General features: G+C 59.7%; 1 protein-coding gene across 1 annotated transcript in view; it reads left to right on the top strand.

Annotated features, from left to right (window-relative positions):
* Positions 1–15,829, top strand: part of ZNF469 (zinc finger protein 469) — a 51,364-nt gene extending 35,535 nt beyond the window's left edge. The window contains exon 3 of the mRNA XM_053914651.1: positions 3,695–15,829. Coding sequence (XP_053770626.1) covers positions 3,821–15,529 — 11,709 coding nt within the window. The 5' untranslated portion in view covers positions 3,695–3,820 and the 3' untranslated portion in view covers positions 15,530–15,829. The remainder of the gene's footprint in view (positions 1–3,694) is intronic.
* Positions 15,830–16,093: the final 264 nt, after the last annotated feature.

Below are 16,093 nucleotides of genomic sequence, written 5' to 3' on the forward strand. Positions count from 1 at the left end.
GGGGTGGCAGTGGCAACTTATTGCTTCAAGTTCTCTGGGGACCAGCAAGTCAGGCCTCAGATCTGAGGGCAGCCTGGGACACAGCTGTTTCAAACCAACAACAAATTAGCAACTTCTTCCCATTTTTTTCACCCCACCCAGCCTTCCCCCACAGTCCCCTTCCCGTAGTCTCCTCACTCCATCTCCTTTGTGCTGATGAGCAAATTGGGGCAAGAGGGTGACAGGACTCAACAGTCACGGTACTAACAGGAAAGTACTGGCCCCACCACACTCTCTGCTAGATGCTGTATGAAAAGGTTATTCACTGGTCCTCCTTTGCCACACCCTTTGAGATAGGTTCCAGTGTTATTCCTGGATCATGGAGGAGACACCGAGACTGACCAAGGCTTAGAGAGATGCCTGGGGATGTGCAGCCAACACCCGCAGGGGAACCAGAACCAGAACCCACCTCTGAGGCTGCTTAGAGCCTGGACCTGCGGGGCTCACTGTCTAGTGACTACCCTGGCCTCACCTGCCACCCCCTGACAAGCTCTGGAAGCAGTGGGGAGGCCCAGGTCCCAGGGCTTCCTGTCTCCTGTCATGTCCTAGTAGCAGCCTGTTCAGGGGCAGGTGAAGGAGGTCCTGCAAGGTCAGAGGCCCTCAGCACCTCTGCACGCTTGACCCATGGACTCCACTGTCTGTTGCAGTTTGAGTTCTGGGCCTGGTCTAGAAGTCGGCCTGGGTCCCGCCCCCTTAAGCTGCCTGAGAAGTTCAGAAGGGTAGGGCCTTCAGGCCAGACCCCCTCCTACTCCTAGGGAGGGCCTGACACCAACCACCAGCTGGGTCAGAGCCGGCTCTTGGCCTGACTTTTGCTGGATCACCACCCTGCAGCTGGGTAAAGAGAGTTCCCTGTGGGGTGTCTCTGGAGCCAGTAACGAAGGGGACCCCCCAGGAGACTCCCTGGTCTGGGTCAGTATACACAGAAAGGCAGGCCACCTTGCCCAAGCTGCTGGCTGCAACCTGGATGCTGGCTCACTTGGGGCTCCATTTGCCCACCCTGTAAGGGCCTCACTATCCTTCAGGAACTGACCCAGCTCCCCATAATTCCTTCCCGGGGCACAGAACTTTTTCTCCCAGTTTTTCCAAGCAATCCTGCACCTGCCTGTGCTCACAGTTCTCACCCCTGCATGCCCTCTCCGTCCAGGTGGCCAGAACAGATGCCATCTCCTCTAGGAAGCCTCCTCTGGTGCCAGCTATGCAGGAGCTCCCTCCTCAGCTCCCCAGGCCCCAAGTTCAATTCCACCTAGCATGCAGTAGGTACTCAATAATTGCCACTCCCTGCCACTCCCTGCCATTCCCTGCCATCCCCCATGCTCAGCCTCTGTGGCCCTACAGGAGCTCTGAGCCAGGGCCAAAGACCCAAAGCTGCAGTCTATCTCCTCCCATGAATGCTGGGCATAGGGCCGATGTCCAGAAGTGTTCTTGTGAGTGCAAATGCATGAACAAGGGGTCGGTCCCAGTGACTGCCCTTCCTACCAAGAGAAGGTGGTTCTGGCTGCTGGCAACAAATGGACCCTTCAAGATAACCTGGGCTGACCCCTCCCCCTTGGCTGGTGGGGGAGGGAGCCCAGAGATGGACAGTGAGTGCCCCACCAGCGACCAGGCAGTTAGCCCATCGCCTGGCCACAGCTTGTGACCTCAGCCCTAAAAAAGGCGGCAAAGCAGGTTTCCGGGTCTCTGCTCTAACAGTCTCTGCTCAGAAGTAGCATGAGTCACCACTGCTCCCAGCTAGTGGCTGAATGGAGCCATGCGGCCCAGCCTGCCAGCAGTGGGGCAAACTGGAACAACCCTTCCTCAGGGACAGCATTCTTAGTAATGTGATCTACCTCCTTGAGCCCCAATGGGGAGCTTTCTGGGCAGAGCTTGGGGCTACTGGGAAGCTTTGGGTGGCTCTGAGAGCAGGTGAGGCCATGGGGTCAGAGGCTTCTGCCCCTAAGCCCACTCAGGGTGGCCCAGGTGGCCCCACTCGAGGTACTGCTGTAGCCTGGAGGCCTCCAGCAATACCCCTGGAGAAACAACCTCATGACCCCATGCACAGGGGGGACACTGAGCCTGGGGAGGTGCAAAAAGGTAGTACCACTGCATGCCAGGCACCATGCCAGGTCACAAGAATGTTGAACCTTAGAATGACCTGGTAAGAGTGGCACTGTTACCACCCCTCTTTCAAGGGCATGGAAACTGACCTTTCCTCACTCTGGAGTGCCTACTATGGTGTGCCACACTCCGTGCTATGGGGACAAGACAGGCCCCCCAGGTTGGGAGCCCCAGGCTTGGGCAGAAACAATAGTCAGAAAACCACACAAAGAGCAGATAATCCACAAGGGACCTATCATATTGCCCCCACTTTCCAGGCTCAGGGAGGCTGAGGGGCCAGTCTCAGGCCCCACAATGGGCCAGTGCAGTGGAGGGCTGACACCCTCTCTTGCAAGGGGCTTCGTTAGGGGCTGGGCCCAGCCGGGCCCGGTCAGGTGTCCAGACCATGTGTGGTACGGCTGGAGGGGGTCTGTCCTGGGGACCCCAGTGCCCTCCACCAGCTTCGAGGCCGTGGGCAAGTTACTCACCTCCCCAGAGCTCTAATGGCTCTGGCCTCCAGAGCCACTGTGAGAACAGAAGTGATTGCTGGAAAGTGCTCAGCCCCCAGCCCCCAGCCCCCAGCCAAACACTCAAGAGGAGCTCATGCTGCTGTTACTGCTGTTATCCATTCATTCAACAACCTTCACCCACAAGACCTTGCCCCAAGGTCTCCTAGTCTTGAGATGGAAAGAGGAGCGGAGGGCTGGCCCCATGCAGTGGGGCCCAGAAGAAGGGGTGAGACCTCTGCTTAGGAGGAGAGGGGCACCCAGACTACTGAGATAGGGGAGGGTCCACAGGGCTGACAGTGGGTGAGGGGGACAGTGTGGCAACCTCTGCTGGCCAGTACTGGAACCATCCCCCCCAGCAGCGACAGAGATGTTTGTACCCCAAATCAGGATGAGCACCCTTCCTCAGTGGGTATGATCCCTGGGCGCGTCTCCAAACACAGCGAGGGAGCACCAGCAGTGCCTGGCGCTGCCTAGAAATACAGATACAGACCCCACCCTGGGAGTGACTATGGGTCTCCAGAGCAAGTGGTTTGAGGCTGCCCTGTGCCCACCAGCTGCAAGACCATCACAGGACCCAGTGTGAGCCTCAGGCCAGACTCAGGCATGTACAGCCTCACTCCTTATTTCCCGACTCAGCCTCTGATATGAGGTCCCTCCTCTGTCCTGCCTGGGCTGTCCCCTGACCCCACCTGGGCTGTAGCTCAGGCCACACAGATAGCCAGCAGGTGCCTGTTATCCCCACCATGGGGCATCTGTAGGTTTGGGGCCTTTCGCTCACAACCTGGCCAAAGTCAAACAGGGCTGCTCTGAGGTGGCCAGGGGTCTTCTGAAACCCTCAGGCCCCAAACAGCATGATCTTTCTTTCTCTTTCTGTCCCTCTCCCCCCAACCCCATGCGCAGTCTGGCAGGAACGCTTTTCTCCTTTTGTCTCTCAAAGTGCCATCAGACCTGAGTTCTTCTCTCTAAAGGTCAGGGCTTTGTGCCAGCTGCTTCCACTCCCAGCCTGTCACAGCTTCCGTGGGGGCCAGGGAGCCTCTACGGCTCCTTACTCACTTCTGTCTTTTTCCCTTCAGGTTCCACCCAGGACCATGAGAGCAGGCTTCTCCAGGGCCCCCCGAGGGGCGAGGATAGCCCCCCAGCCCACTCCCCACAGACCTCCTCGGACCACCACATCCTCCTAGCGCCCGGACAGAGGGGCCATGCCTGGGGAGCAGCCCCGTGGAGTTCCAGCCCCAACCATGACCGGAGGCCTACAGTCCTGCGAAACAACCAGCAGCATGGCCAGTGGCACAGCCACACAGCCCCCCAGCGAGGACAGCACCCCAGCCAGCGGGACTGCCAAGGCCACTCGGGAGGCGGGCAGTGGGGCACAGGCCCTGGAACCCCCAGATACCCAACCTGGGCAGGCTAGGGAGGTAGAGCCCAAGGCCCCCCTCCTGAGAACCCAGCCTCTAAGCAGCTCCCCCAGAAAGGGTGGCAGCCCCCGGACCCCACTAGAGAGGAGCCAAACACAGGCTCCCACACGGCATGCAGGCAGGGCAGACGGCAGCCCCCAGCAGCTCTATACTCTGAGCATTTCAGGCTCAAGGGCCAGACCCGCCCCGGAAGAAACCCCTGAGGGCCCACAGCATGAAGCCCCTGGGCCCCCAGAGGCAGAGGCCCCTCCTGCCCCAGAAGAACTCAGCTTCCAAAGGTGCTTCCAGGAGACCCCCTCCAGCTTTACCTCCACCAGTTATACCTCACCAAGTGCCACACCAGGGCCCCCACCCCTTAGGGCCCCCCAGAGCAGTGACGCCAGCCCCTGCAGGCCAGCCTCCTACTCAGAACTCCAGGCCAGTGGGGCCGATGCCTGGCCTCCCACTGCTGAAAACAACTTACCAGGTGCTAGTTTTAGGGTCCTCCCCACAGAGCCGGAGCCCTTTCCTGAAGGCAGCAGCCCCAGGGTGGCCTCCTTCCAGTTCTCCTTCCCAGTGCTGCACGGGGTCAGCCCAAAGTCCTGCCCCAAGGACACAGTGAGGCCTGATTACTCGGACAGGGCACTGGTGTTTGCCTTCCACCAGCCTCGGGGAGAGTGGCAGGAGGAGGCTGTGGGCACAGTCTCGACCTACCCCCTGCCCACCCACCCTGCTCCTCCACCCCCACCTTACTACCCCAGCCAGCCCAGACACCTTGACCCCCCCAGTGACCTCAGCCATGCCCTCCCCCAATCTGGTGCTGCTCACCCCGCCCCCAGCCCCTTCTCAGAGAGCACAGCCACTTTGCCAGACAGTTTGCACAAGAGCCTGACCAAAGCCCTCTCTGAGAGACCACCTTCAGCCCACAATGGGCTGGGGAGCCCCAGGGGACCCCCAAACTCTCTGCCCCAGAGGCACTTTCCTGGGCAACCATATGGAAGCCCAGGAGCCAGTGGGGTGGGCACCAGTCCTGGGTCTCTGGACACAGAGTTGGCCACCCCTGGGCCCCCACCAACCAGACTGCCCCAGCTGTGGGATCCCACCACAGCCCCTTACCCCACACCTCCCCTGGGCCCCCCAGCCACTACCAGGAGTGCGTTCTTTGAAGGCCAGCCAAGCCCAGGCCAGCAGCTTGGCCTGCCCCAGAACCCCCCACTGCCCTGGCCCCAGGTGCTCCCAGCCACTGGGCCCAGACCCCATGAAGTGGAGGTGCTGAGTCAGCTGCCTTTTCCCCCAGGCACCCCTGAGTGGAAGGGGGGCAGCCATATAACCCTGGTCACTGCCAGCAAGACACCTGGGCTGGGGGAGAAGCTGGCAGTGCCGAGGAACAGCCCGGGCCAGCACAGCGGCAGCTCTCCAAGGCTGTTCACCTACAATGGGCTGCAGGACCCTGGGGCCCAGCCCCTATTCTTTGGGGTAGCCCAGCCCCAGGTCTCCCCCCAAGGGACCTCTGGCCTGCCACAACCCAGGCTGGTGGCAGCCTCTCCCAGTGAGTCCCCACTGCCTTCACCTGCCACCAACACAGCTGGCAGCAGCACCTGCTCATCGCTGTCACCACTCTCCAGCAGCCCAGCCAACCCCAGCTCAGAGGAAAGCCAGCTCCCTGGCCCACTAGGGCCTTCTGCCTTCTTCCACACCCCCAATCATTCCCAGGAGAAGAGCAGCTCCTTCCCATCCCCCGAGCCCTCACACACCCTCCCCATCCACTACCAGTCAGAGCCAGTCAAGACCTTCCCTTTCCCCACAGAGGGGCTGGGGGCCGAGGGCACCTTCAAATGCCTGGAGGAGGCCCCATTCCCTAGTGCGGGCCCCGAGGCGGGCAGCAGGAGGCTGGAGGGCTTCCCCCCGGAGACACCCCCCTACTCTGCCCACCACTTCCCTCTCAGCAGCGCCAGCCTGGACCAGCTGGATGTGCTGCTCACTTGCAAGCAGTGCGACCGCAACTACAGCAGCCTGGCTGCCTTCCTGGACCACCGACAGTTTTGCAGCGTGCTCCTGGCCAGGACCAAGGACAGCCACCGGCAGTCCTCAGAGCTCCCCACACCCACCGCTGCCCCCTCTGTGCTGGCTTCTCCCAAAGCAGCGGCCAGTGGGAACCCAAGCCTGCTCAGCCATACCAAGATAGTCCCCTTCCTGCTAGGGGCAGACATCCGGGTAGATGGCAAAGATGACCCCCTGAGGGCAAGTTTCTTGTCCAGCCTGACCACTGCCCCCTTCCCACTCTCTGCTGCGGACCTGGACCTGGAGGATGATGCCAAGCTGGACAGCCTCATCACCGAGACACTCAATGGCCTGGAATACCAGTCAGACAACCCTGAGATCGACAGCAGTTTCATTGACGTCTTTGCCGACGAAGAACCTTCTGGCCCCAGAGGTCTCAGTGCTGGGCTACCCCCCAAGACAAGGGTGGGGGCCGCACCAGAGAACAAAGCTCAGCTCCCGCTCCCAGCCTTGGAGCTCCAGGCTTCCCGCCCTGGGGACGGAGGCCACTCAGCCTGCAACAGGCCTAAAACCCGATCCCTGGGCCTAGTGACTACAGAGGCAGATGGGGCCAGCCTGGGCAGCCATCAAAAGAGAGGGAAGCAGTTTAAGTTTTTCCAGGGAGAGATGGACACAGCCAACCCTGCCAAGAGGTCAGGCAGGGGCACCAGAGCCACCTGCCTGAGGCCCAGGAGGAAGGGTGACAGGGCTGAGCCAGCCCCACCTTGCCACCGGGACCTCAGGACCCAAGCCCCCAAGAGCCACACAGATCCCTGTGGTAGGGCCCTTTCAGCAGAGACCAGGAACTCCAAGCGCCTCCGACTGTCCCCAGGGAGAGATTCCAGGAAGAGGAAGGCACGGGATGGCACCTGGAACAAGGAGCTCATCCACAAGATCGTGCAACAAAAGAATCAGCTGCACAAGCTGCAGGCGCAGCGTGGTCAGAGCAGGTGCTTCTCCCTGGAGCCCGAGAATCCCACACCCAGCACCCTGGATGGCAGGCTCCAGGAATACGACTATGCCTCAGAGTCTGAGGAGGAGGACCACTTGCAGCCACGGGGCTCCCTCTTCAGAGGCCAGCCCCACCACAGCTGCCGGCAGTGGCGCCGAGGTGAGAAGAGAAAGGAAGTAGACTTGACCCCGAGTTCTAGAGAAGATCGAGAGCAGCAGAAACCCAGGAAGGTTGTGAGGCAGGAAACCACAAAACCAGGCATGCCTTGCCCAGGCCCCAGTGAGAGCCCTGAGACCCAGGGCCCACCTCAAAGCCCTAAGACTGGACATGGTCCTAAGAAGAGAGACCCCAAGTGTCTCCTACAAATTCCCACCAGTGCCAAGACCCCAGAGGAAAACCCTCCACTGCTGGATTTCCATCAAGAATTTCCACCTGTCACCACAAAGCTTCTCAGAGATGTTTCTAGCTCTCCTCTGTCCACCTGTGTGGAAGGAAGTCCCTGTTCCCCAGCCCCAGAGCAGCCACAGCCAGGCAAAGAGGACACCATGGTGCCCCACAGGAGCTCATCAGCACCAGATGCAGGCAGTCTGCTGAATGACCGCGGGTGCATGGAACCCCCCATCTCTCATGATGAAGAGGAACCCCCTGCCTACCTGCCGGGAGAATTGCTGGTGCCTATCACTAACACCAGCACTGCCTACCCCACAGCCAGCATCCTGTTTTTAAAGACCCCTGATCTTGGGTGTGACTCAGCTCTTTTTAACAGAGACTCCACGGTTCCAGCTGCCATAAAGGGGCCACAGCCCTACAGCAGCCCCCACCGCGAGTTGCTCCTTGGACCCAAAGACCTGGCTGTCTGTTTCAGTGAAGACTTGTACTCCAAGCCCTTAGCTCTGGACACTCCTCCAGCCAGCAACATGCACCTGTGCCAGGATGATGTGGGTGCCAGTTCCCTCAAGTCAAAACCTCCCAGGAATCCACCGTACACAGTCAACAAAGACCCAGGCAAAGCCGAATTACCACTGACTTTGGAGTCCACGCCCCTTCTCTCGGGGCTGCCCACAGGGGCCTTTGATTCCCCCATCTACAGCAGCCTGTCTGGAAACGGGGATGCACACTCGCCATCCACATGCATCAATCCTCCCCCAAGGAAACCCCAGCTGGACCCACCATACCCCTCATTTCTGCCTGAGAAGGGCTGGTCCCTATTGGAGGAAGTTTCTCCAATGCTATCCAGCCATCTGGGCCATTTTCCTGACCTCTCAGGGGGAAAGGCATTCAGTAAGAAGTGTCCTCACGAGCGGACAATGGCTGTCAACCCTCTCCCTTCGCCTTGCAAGGCTAATGAATGTAACATGGCTTTTATGGGCAACTTGTCTGAGGCTGAATTGGAGATCAAAAGATTGGTCACTGAATTAGAAAGTCAGCTGGAAAGTAAAGGTGCCCACGGGGTCCCCAGGGAGCTGCGCAGAGCTCAGAACACAGGCAGAATTCACTCAGGCACAGGCACCCCCTTGCCCACGCACCAAGCTGCTTCACCTGAAAAGGACTCATTCTCTGCAGCTGACCCCACTGGTCTTGGGGAACTGAGCCCACACCAGAAAGGGGCAGAATCAGCCATGGCCACCACGGAGGGGATTCTGGAGAGCCCACAGGAGGAGTGGCCCTCATTTCACCCCAGAAAAGCAGCCACACCCCCTAGTACCCACAAAGACCAGGTTTCTGGGGTTCCTTTCAGCCCCACTGGGGCTAGCCTCAGTTTCCAGCCAGTGCAGGACACCAGAGTCTCCAGGATGGGGCTCCTCAAAGCAGAAGAGGGCCATGGGGTCTGCCCAGAAACCTGTCTGCCAGACCCTGGAGAGCCACTCAAGCCCCTGTCAGACAGGGGACATTTAGCAAAGTGCAGCCCAAACCGTGAGCCTTTACTTCCTAAAAATAACAGGGCCACCAGACTCCATCACAACGAAGATGTCCTGCTGCTTCTTTCTTGCACTCAGAGAGGGCTGGTCCCAGGATCCTGCAAGGTACAGGGGCCCTGCCAAGACGCTCCTGAGCTGGAAGCACTCAACAGCCCTGTTGCCCATCTAGCACCTGATTTGGCTTTTCAGCATGCTGGAGTTCTGCATCTGGGTGCCGCTCCACCTTCTGGTTCCAGTCACAGTGAGGTCCTCAAGGGACATTCTGTAAGCAGCACAGAGGGGCCAAAAGGAGCATGTCCCCTACACCCAGTAGTAGGGGGCCCTAGCTCTGGAGATAACAAGGAGTTTGTACCAGCAGGAGCCTCCGCAAGTCCTGCTTGCTTGCCCAACACCAGTCCTGGCAAGAGGCCCCAGGACCCCTCTGGAAGCCCATTACGTCAACTCCAGCTACTGGTGGCCAGAGCAGCTGAGAGTGAAGATGCCTCCCAGGGTATACAGGGGCCCCCACTTGCCAATGCCCAGAGCCCTCGACAGAGCCACCCCTCAGATGTGGAAGGGGACAGTGTGGATTGTGGGAATATGGCCCAGAGCCCTGCCAAGGGCTCAGAGCAGGGTGTGCAGATAACAACCATCCCTGCAATGACCAGATGTCAACAGGGGCCAGAGGCAGATGACCATCTGGGCTCACTCAGCCAGGCTGAAAAGCTCAAAGGCCAAGACAAAGCCAGTCAACTTCAACCAGATAACTGGGGGAGCCCAGGGAAAGCAGATGACCCAGTCACAGTCAATGATGATCGTGAAGCCAAACAGGACAGCCTGGCTGGGGCTGAAAACCAGCTAGGGGGGCCGGTTCAGGGAAGCAGGACAAACTTGGGCCTTCAGAATGAAGCCCAGTCCACTCCCAGCCCCACCTCCTCGGAATTGGAATCGGAATCTTTGGCCCCAGCCTTGGCAGCAACACATGCCCAAAATGGACCTGAGGACTGGATGCAGGAGGCAGCCAGTTCAAGCCCTAAGAAGCACCTGCTATTCCCTGGGGAGAGCCCAGAGCTCCCCATGAGAGACCCAGCTGGCCGTGCCCCCTTGCCCACTTCTGCAGCCATCCCTGGTCCTTGCAACCTTGAGTACGTGGTCCAGGAGAACACTCCCACGGGGCTTTCAGGCAAGCTAAGGGGGCTGCTCTCAGCATCTCCATCCTGCGGGGACCCTACCAGCATGCAGCACCTGCCAGCTTATTCCTCTGCCTGCACAACTCTGAAAAGGGCTGAGTATACCCCAGATCCCACAGACTCTAAGGCTGAGGGGTCTCTGGCAACCCCCTCACCTTTGAGGACAAGCCCCTGTGACTACAAGGAAAGCCGGGCTTGCTGCACTCTCTTAGGGGAACAAAGCCCCCTGGAAGACCCTCCCATGGGCCAGCCCAGCTTCATCAATGTTTTCACACCCACCCATGTGGGGGACCACCCTGAAGGCCACATGTCAAGACCACTGGAGGGTTCCAGAAAACAGAGGCTGAGGGGATCTCCTGCCTATGATGCTGCTCCTCCCCCAGTGAGGGCCATGTCCCCAAGAGTGGCCATCAAGGCTCCTGCCCTACCTGGCATTCCTGCCATAGATGGCACGGAGGCGGTCAGAGGCCCCAGGACTAAGTGGCCAGACCCCCCCTGCAGGAGAGTCACGCCCAATACCAGCCCAGACAGGATGCCCAAGGGCCCCTCCTCAGAACACCCAGGAAATAGGAATGGCCAGAGCACCACTACTGTGCCCACTGACCCTTCCATCCAGAGGACAGCCGGGCCAGAGCCCCATGCCTGCCTGGAAGGAGGGGTGGGGGCCAGCCCACAGGGCCAAGAGGACCTTAGGACATCTGGGACTGGGAGCCTTAGCATTACAAAGGCCTCAGGAGCTGGCACCAGAAGTCCAAGGGTCACCTGCCCTTATGAAGAGCTCCACCAGGACAGAGCCACCTCTCTGAGCAACACAGCCAGCAATTCCAGGCCCAACTCCCCCCAGAGCCTCAGAAATGTCTTCCACCAGATGCCCCAGGGGGACCCTCTATGTTCCCAGGACCCCAAACAGAAGCCTTGTGGCTTCAAAAAGAGGCCCATGTCTACTGAGGACAACCACTGGAAGGACCAAGGCCCCAGCAGGCAGCCTGTGACCTGCGAGGTCTGCTCAGCCACCTTCCGATCTAGGCCAGGCCTAAGTCGCCATAAAGCCAGGAAGCACAAGCTGCACAGGGGAGCCACTTCCCAGCTAAGCCTTCTAGCCGCACCCACTCCACAGACTGGGGATCCTGCAGCCCAAATGAGCCGCCCACCTAGGAAGAAAAGCTGCAGGGCTCTTGGAAAGGAGAAACCGAGGCACAGGCTGAGCAGCCTCAGCCACCCTGCTGGGTCACCCCCCATCCAGGGCTCTGGGGCTCCTGAGGATGCCCCAGGCCTCAAGATGTCCAAGGACCTCAGGCAGGGGCTAGGCATTCTGCGAACACTAGGCTGTGCCCCCAGCCAGGAACCACACCCTCTGGGCCCAGTCAAACAAGGAGTGGGCTCGAGGCCTACAGAGCCCAGGAAGTGGGACTTGCTGCCAAGGAATGAGCCCTGCCCCAAACAGGCAGAGAGAGGAGGAAGCCAGAGGCGGGGTAGACCGTCTGTGAATATCCCCAGTGAGTCAGAGAGGAAATCAAATAAGAAAGCGAGAAAGCCAAGAGCAAGAAGGTTCCAGGAGGAGAACAGTCTTCCAGTCTCTCCTGATGTGATTTCAGATAGAAGCCACTCGAATCCATCAACCGTGATGGTCAATTACCCACCCCCTCTGAGCAGCAGCCTCTCACAGGAGGCAGAGCAGGAGACAGAGGTCATGCAGTCGCCTCTCCCCATGGTCACAGACCTGCCGGAGACACCCACACAGAAGTCACCTGGGAACTGGGTGACCCCTCCAGGAAGGATGGAGGGAGTGCCTCCTGGGAAAGGGCTGGAGGGTCAGAAGGCAGCCTTGACAAGGGGGTGCTGGGAGCCCAGAGAGACCAGGATTTGGGCTGTCTGCAGAGATCTGTCAAGGGCAGCTGGGAATATACCTGCAGGGGACAGCAGGGTGGCTGACTGCAGGTCAGGGCAGGGTGACTGGGAAGGGCACAAGCCCCCCGGGAGACTGCCAGGCCCTCCAGAGACTTGTGGTTCTGAAGCAGGTGGCACCATCAGCAGTTGCCTCCAGGACGCCCAACACAACCCAGAAAACGGGGTCCAGGAGCCTGAAGGTGTCACTCCTGAAGCTCCCAGCCCAGGTCTCAGGGACCCTCTGAGTTTGTTTGATGACGAAGCCTCCTTTTCCCAGCTCTTCCCTCTCGGAAGCCGCTTAACTCGGAAGAAGAACCCCCGAGTTTATGGGAAGCGCTGTAAAAAGCCAAAGCCCCCGCCATTGCTGGAGCCCAATGGGGAGTTCCAAAGCAGTGCTGCTCTGCCCTCTGCCCACATGCCTACAGATCTCAGTGACTCAGGCTCCCTCTGCCTGTCCCTCGAGGACCCGTGGAGTGACGAGGCCATGGGCCTGCCCGAGTCCTTCCTCCTAGAGGGCTTCCTCAGCAGCAAGGTTCCTGGCATTGACCCCTGGGCCCCTGGACCCAGCCTGTGGGCCCTTGAGCCTGACCCAGAAGCAGACTGTGCTGAGCAGGAACCCTCCTGCAGTGCCAAGAACCACCCATCGGAGAATATCCCCGAGCTGCACATGGTCCCCGCAGCTTGGCGAAGCCTGGAGCTGCGGGCCTCCACCGAGGAGACTGCCTCTTCTCTCGGAGACATGAGCCCTGAGCCCCCCAACCTGGAGCGAGAACACTACGACTACAGGCTCCCAGGCAATGCCGTGGAGGTTGAGAGACTCAGCACCAAACTTGGGATGCAAGATCTGTGCTTTCTGGGATCCTGCGAAGACCCCGTGGCTCTCCCCAGTGTGAGCTTAGACTTCAAGGCCACAGCAAATTCCCAGGGGCCACAGAGCAAAAGAACAGAGGAGGTGGCAGGAGCCAGAAGGGCCCCAGGCAGAGACCAGAATACCAAGGCCAGGAGGGCGCCCTACAAGTGCAGGGTGTGCTTCCAGCGTTTTCATGGCCTGGGTGAGCTGGACATGCACAAACTGGCCCACAGCCCCTCACCACCCCCCACCTGCTATATGTGTGTGGAGCGCAGGTTCAGCTCTCGGGAGCTGCTGCGGGAGCACCTGCAGGAGAAGCACATGCAGGGCCGGGCAGGGCTGTGGGCTTGTGGCATGTGCCTGAGGGAGGTGACCGACGTCTGGATGTACAACGAGCATCTGCGGGAACATGCCCTACAGTTCGCCCGAAAGGGGCCAGTGCGGAGGTCCCTGGGAGACCCACCTGGATGCTGGGAGGGGGGCAGCACTGTCACACACTTCCTGAGCAGCATAATGGGGCAGGCATCCAAACCCCACAGGGGCAAGTGCTCAGTTGGCCAAGCAAATGGGGGCCACACAGAGAAGGGGAGGGCAAAACCCAAGGTTCGTACCAACAACTCAAACCAGGATGGCACTTTAATGCCAGAAAGCAACTTAGCCAACAACAGCCCGTCAGCCTGCACAAATCTCACCCTGCCCAGCAGTTCGGCCACTCTCCCTGGCTCCACCAAGATGTGCCCCAGCCCATCCCCTAAACCCTGCTCCAACCAGGAGCCCCTACTCCACACCCTCCCAATGCACCAGGACTGCAAGGACCCCTCCAGGGACTGCCACCACTGCGGCAAGCGGTTCCCCAAGCCTTTCAAGCTGCAGCGCCACCTGGCGGTGCATAGCCCACAGCGCGTCTTCCTGTGCCCCCAGTGCCCAAGGGTCTATTCTGAGCCCCGTGAGCTGCGTGTGCACCTGGCCAGGGAGCACGGGGTGAGGGAGGAGCTGGAGCTGCAGCACACCCCACTATACGCCTGTGAGCTCTGTGCCAATGTCACACACATCAGCAAGAGGTCCTTCGTCTGCAGCTCCTGCAACTACACGTTTGCCAAGAAGGAGCAGTTTGACCGACACATGGACAAACACCTGAGGAGGGGGCAGCAACCCTTCACTTTCCGCAGGGTGCGTAGGCCAGGCACCCCTGGGCAGAAGGCCCAGGAGGGCTCACTGCCTAGCAAACAGCGCAGAGTGGCCACATCCAGCAGCACCCGTGGTCCCGTTGTGGACAGGCCTCTGTCTCTGGGAAGCAGCCCCACCCTGAACAAGGCATCCCTCCCAGCCCTGCTCCAGCTCTGCTCAGAGGCAACTCCCAGCAGGACGAAGGAGCAGCCCAGGACCCCAGAGAGCTCCACAGATCCTGCGGACCGCCTGGCCAGGAGCAACAATCTGCCCTCTGACCCCCAGGAGCTCCTTCTCCCATCTCTGTCTCCTTTCCCAGCAGCCTCAGCTGATGGCAAACATGGCCACAAGCCAGACCAAGCCCTGGACAGCCCCACAAATGAGGCTTCCCCAGGCAGTCCTGGGCCTCTTCTCCAGCAGGCTCTCCCTTTGGAGGAGTCTCTGCCCCAGCCAGGGGCCAGAGGCCAAGCCATTGAGGAACAGAGGGCTGTTGACCCATTCTCAGGGAAAGGTAGGACCCTGAGTGCCCCTGGCAAATGTGGCCCTTCCCATCGCCCAGAAGCCACCTCCCTGCTCCAGAAGGAGAGGCAGGTGTCCACATGCCACATGATGCCTGAGGGGGTCGAGGGGGTCAAAGAAGTCCACTCCCACAAGGGTGCTGCCACCAAGCATGGAAGCTGTCGGAGTTCGTCAAAGGACAGTCCAGCTCTGTCCATCCCCAGCAAAGCACCCAAGTTCCCAGTGAAATTGAAGAAGGTCATGGTCAGCCCACCTGGAGAGCCAGCCCGTGGCACTGAGGACAGGCAGAAGCCTACTGCCCTCAAAGTCAAGCCAGGCTCCAGCTCCCAGGGTAATGGAGGCCCACAGCACAGCACCAACACAGCAGGTGGCAGCCAACCTCAACCAGCCAGTGGTCAACTCCAAAGCGAGACAGCCACCACCCCAGCCAAGCCCAATTGCCCAAGCCAGAGCTCTGCCACAGACAAGCCCCCAGTTCGAGCCCTGACCAAAGGGTACCCCAAGGCACCAAGGGAAGCTGGTGACCAGGGGCCCCAAGGGATCCTGGTCCCCAAGGAGGATGGGGAGGGTAAAGAGAAGAAGAGAAAGGTCCGGACTCTGGGGCCAAGCAGGAGTGGCAGTATGGGGAACTTGGGGAAAGCCCCTTCAGTCCCTGACAAGCCCCCCCGGGCTCCCCGAAAACAGGCTACTCCCAGCCGTGTGCTTCCTGCCAAGCCCAGGCCCAGTAGCCAGAGCAACTCTACGGTGTCCCAGCCCTCAGAGCAGCAGAAAGGGGAGCCCAGCCACATGCACCGGGACTTCAGACGCAGCAAGGATGGGCTGGGCAAGGCGTTCTCCCAGGTAAGACCCCTGCATAGGACCCCCAAGAGGGGAAGACCTGTCCACGGTGCTGAACATGCCAACTCCCGAGCGTACTGGACAGCTGAATCCCAGAACGACCTCCTCAGCCAGCTCTTCGGACAAAGACTAACCAGCTTCAAGATCCCTTTAAAAAAGGACCCTTCTGAGTAATTTATAGGAGTGAGAGAGTGCATGGGAGATGGGCTGGGGGACGAACCCAGTGAATGAGGGACTCCTATCTACACTGGCAAGTGTTAGTCCTCTGAGATAGCTGGATTGAGGGCCACATCGTAATCCACCTGATTTACCATGTGAATGCTCAGACATTGGTGTTAGAACTGAGACTCTAGTGCTTTCAGCAGGCCTGGGGCTGATGGACAGCAATCCCTTTCCACCTGGAAAGTGAGGGTAAGGGGCAGGCCAGCTGCAGGCTCTTTGAGACTACACAGCTGTTTTTCCAGTACCAAGAACTTGAAGTAAGGGCAGCTCACACCTTGTACCCTATGTGCCCCCTCCTTTGAAGGTTTGAACAGGGCTCATCCCCCATGTCATCTAGCAGGGAACTAAGTTGAGGCAGCCGCGGTCAGACCGCAGCAAGCCCCTCTTAGTCTTATTGCTGCTGTTGCTGCAATTCCAGAGTGGCCTTCCAAATGAAATGGGGAGTGGAAGGCTCTCCACCTAGAAAAGCAGCCCGTGAGCTGCCTTGCCCCCAGAGCACAACAGGCCATCTCTGAC

Source organism: Desmodus rotundus, chromosome 12 (genome assembly GCF_022682495.2).
Source record: "Desmodus rotundus isolate HL8 chromosome 12, HLdesRot8A.1, whole genome shotgun sequence".
Taxonomy (NCBI): Eukaryota; Metazoa; Chordata; class Mammalia; order Chiroptera; family Phyllostomidae; genus Desmodus; species Desmodus rotundus.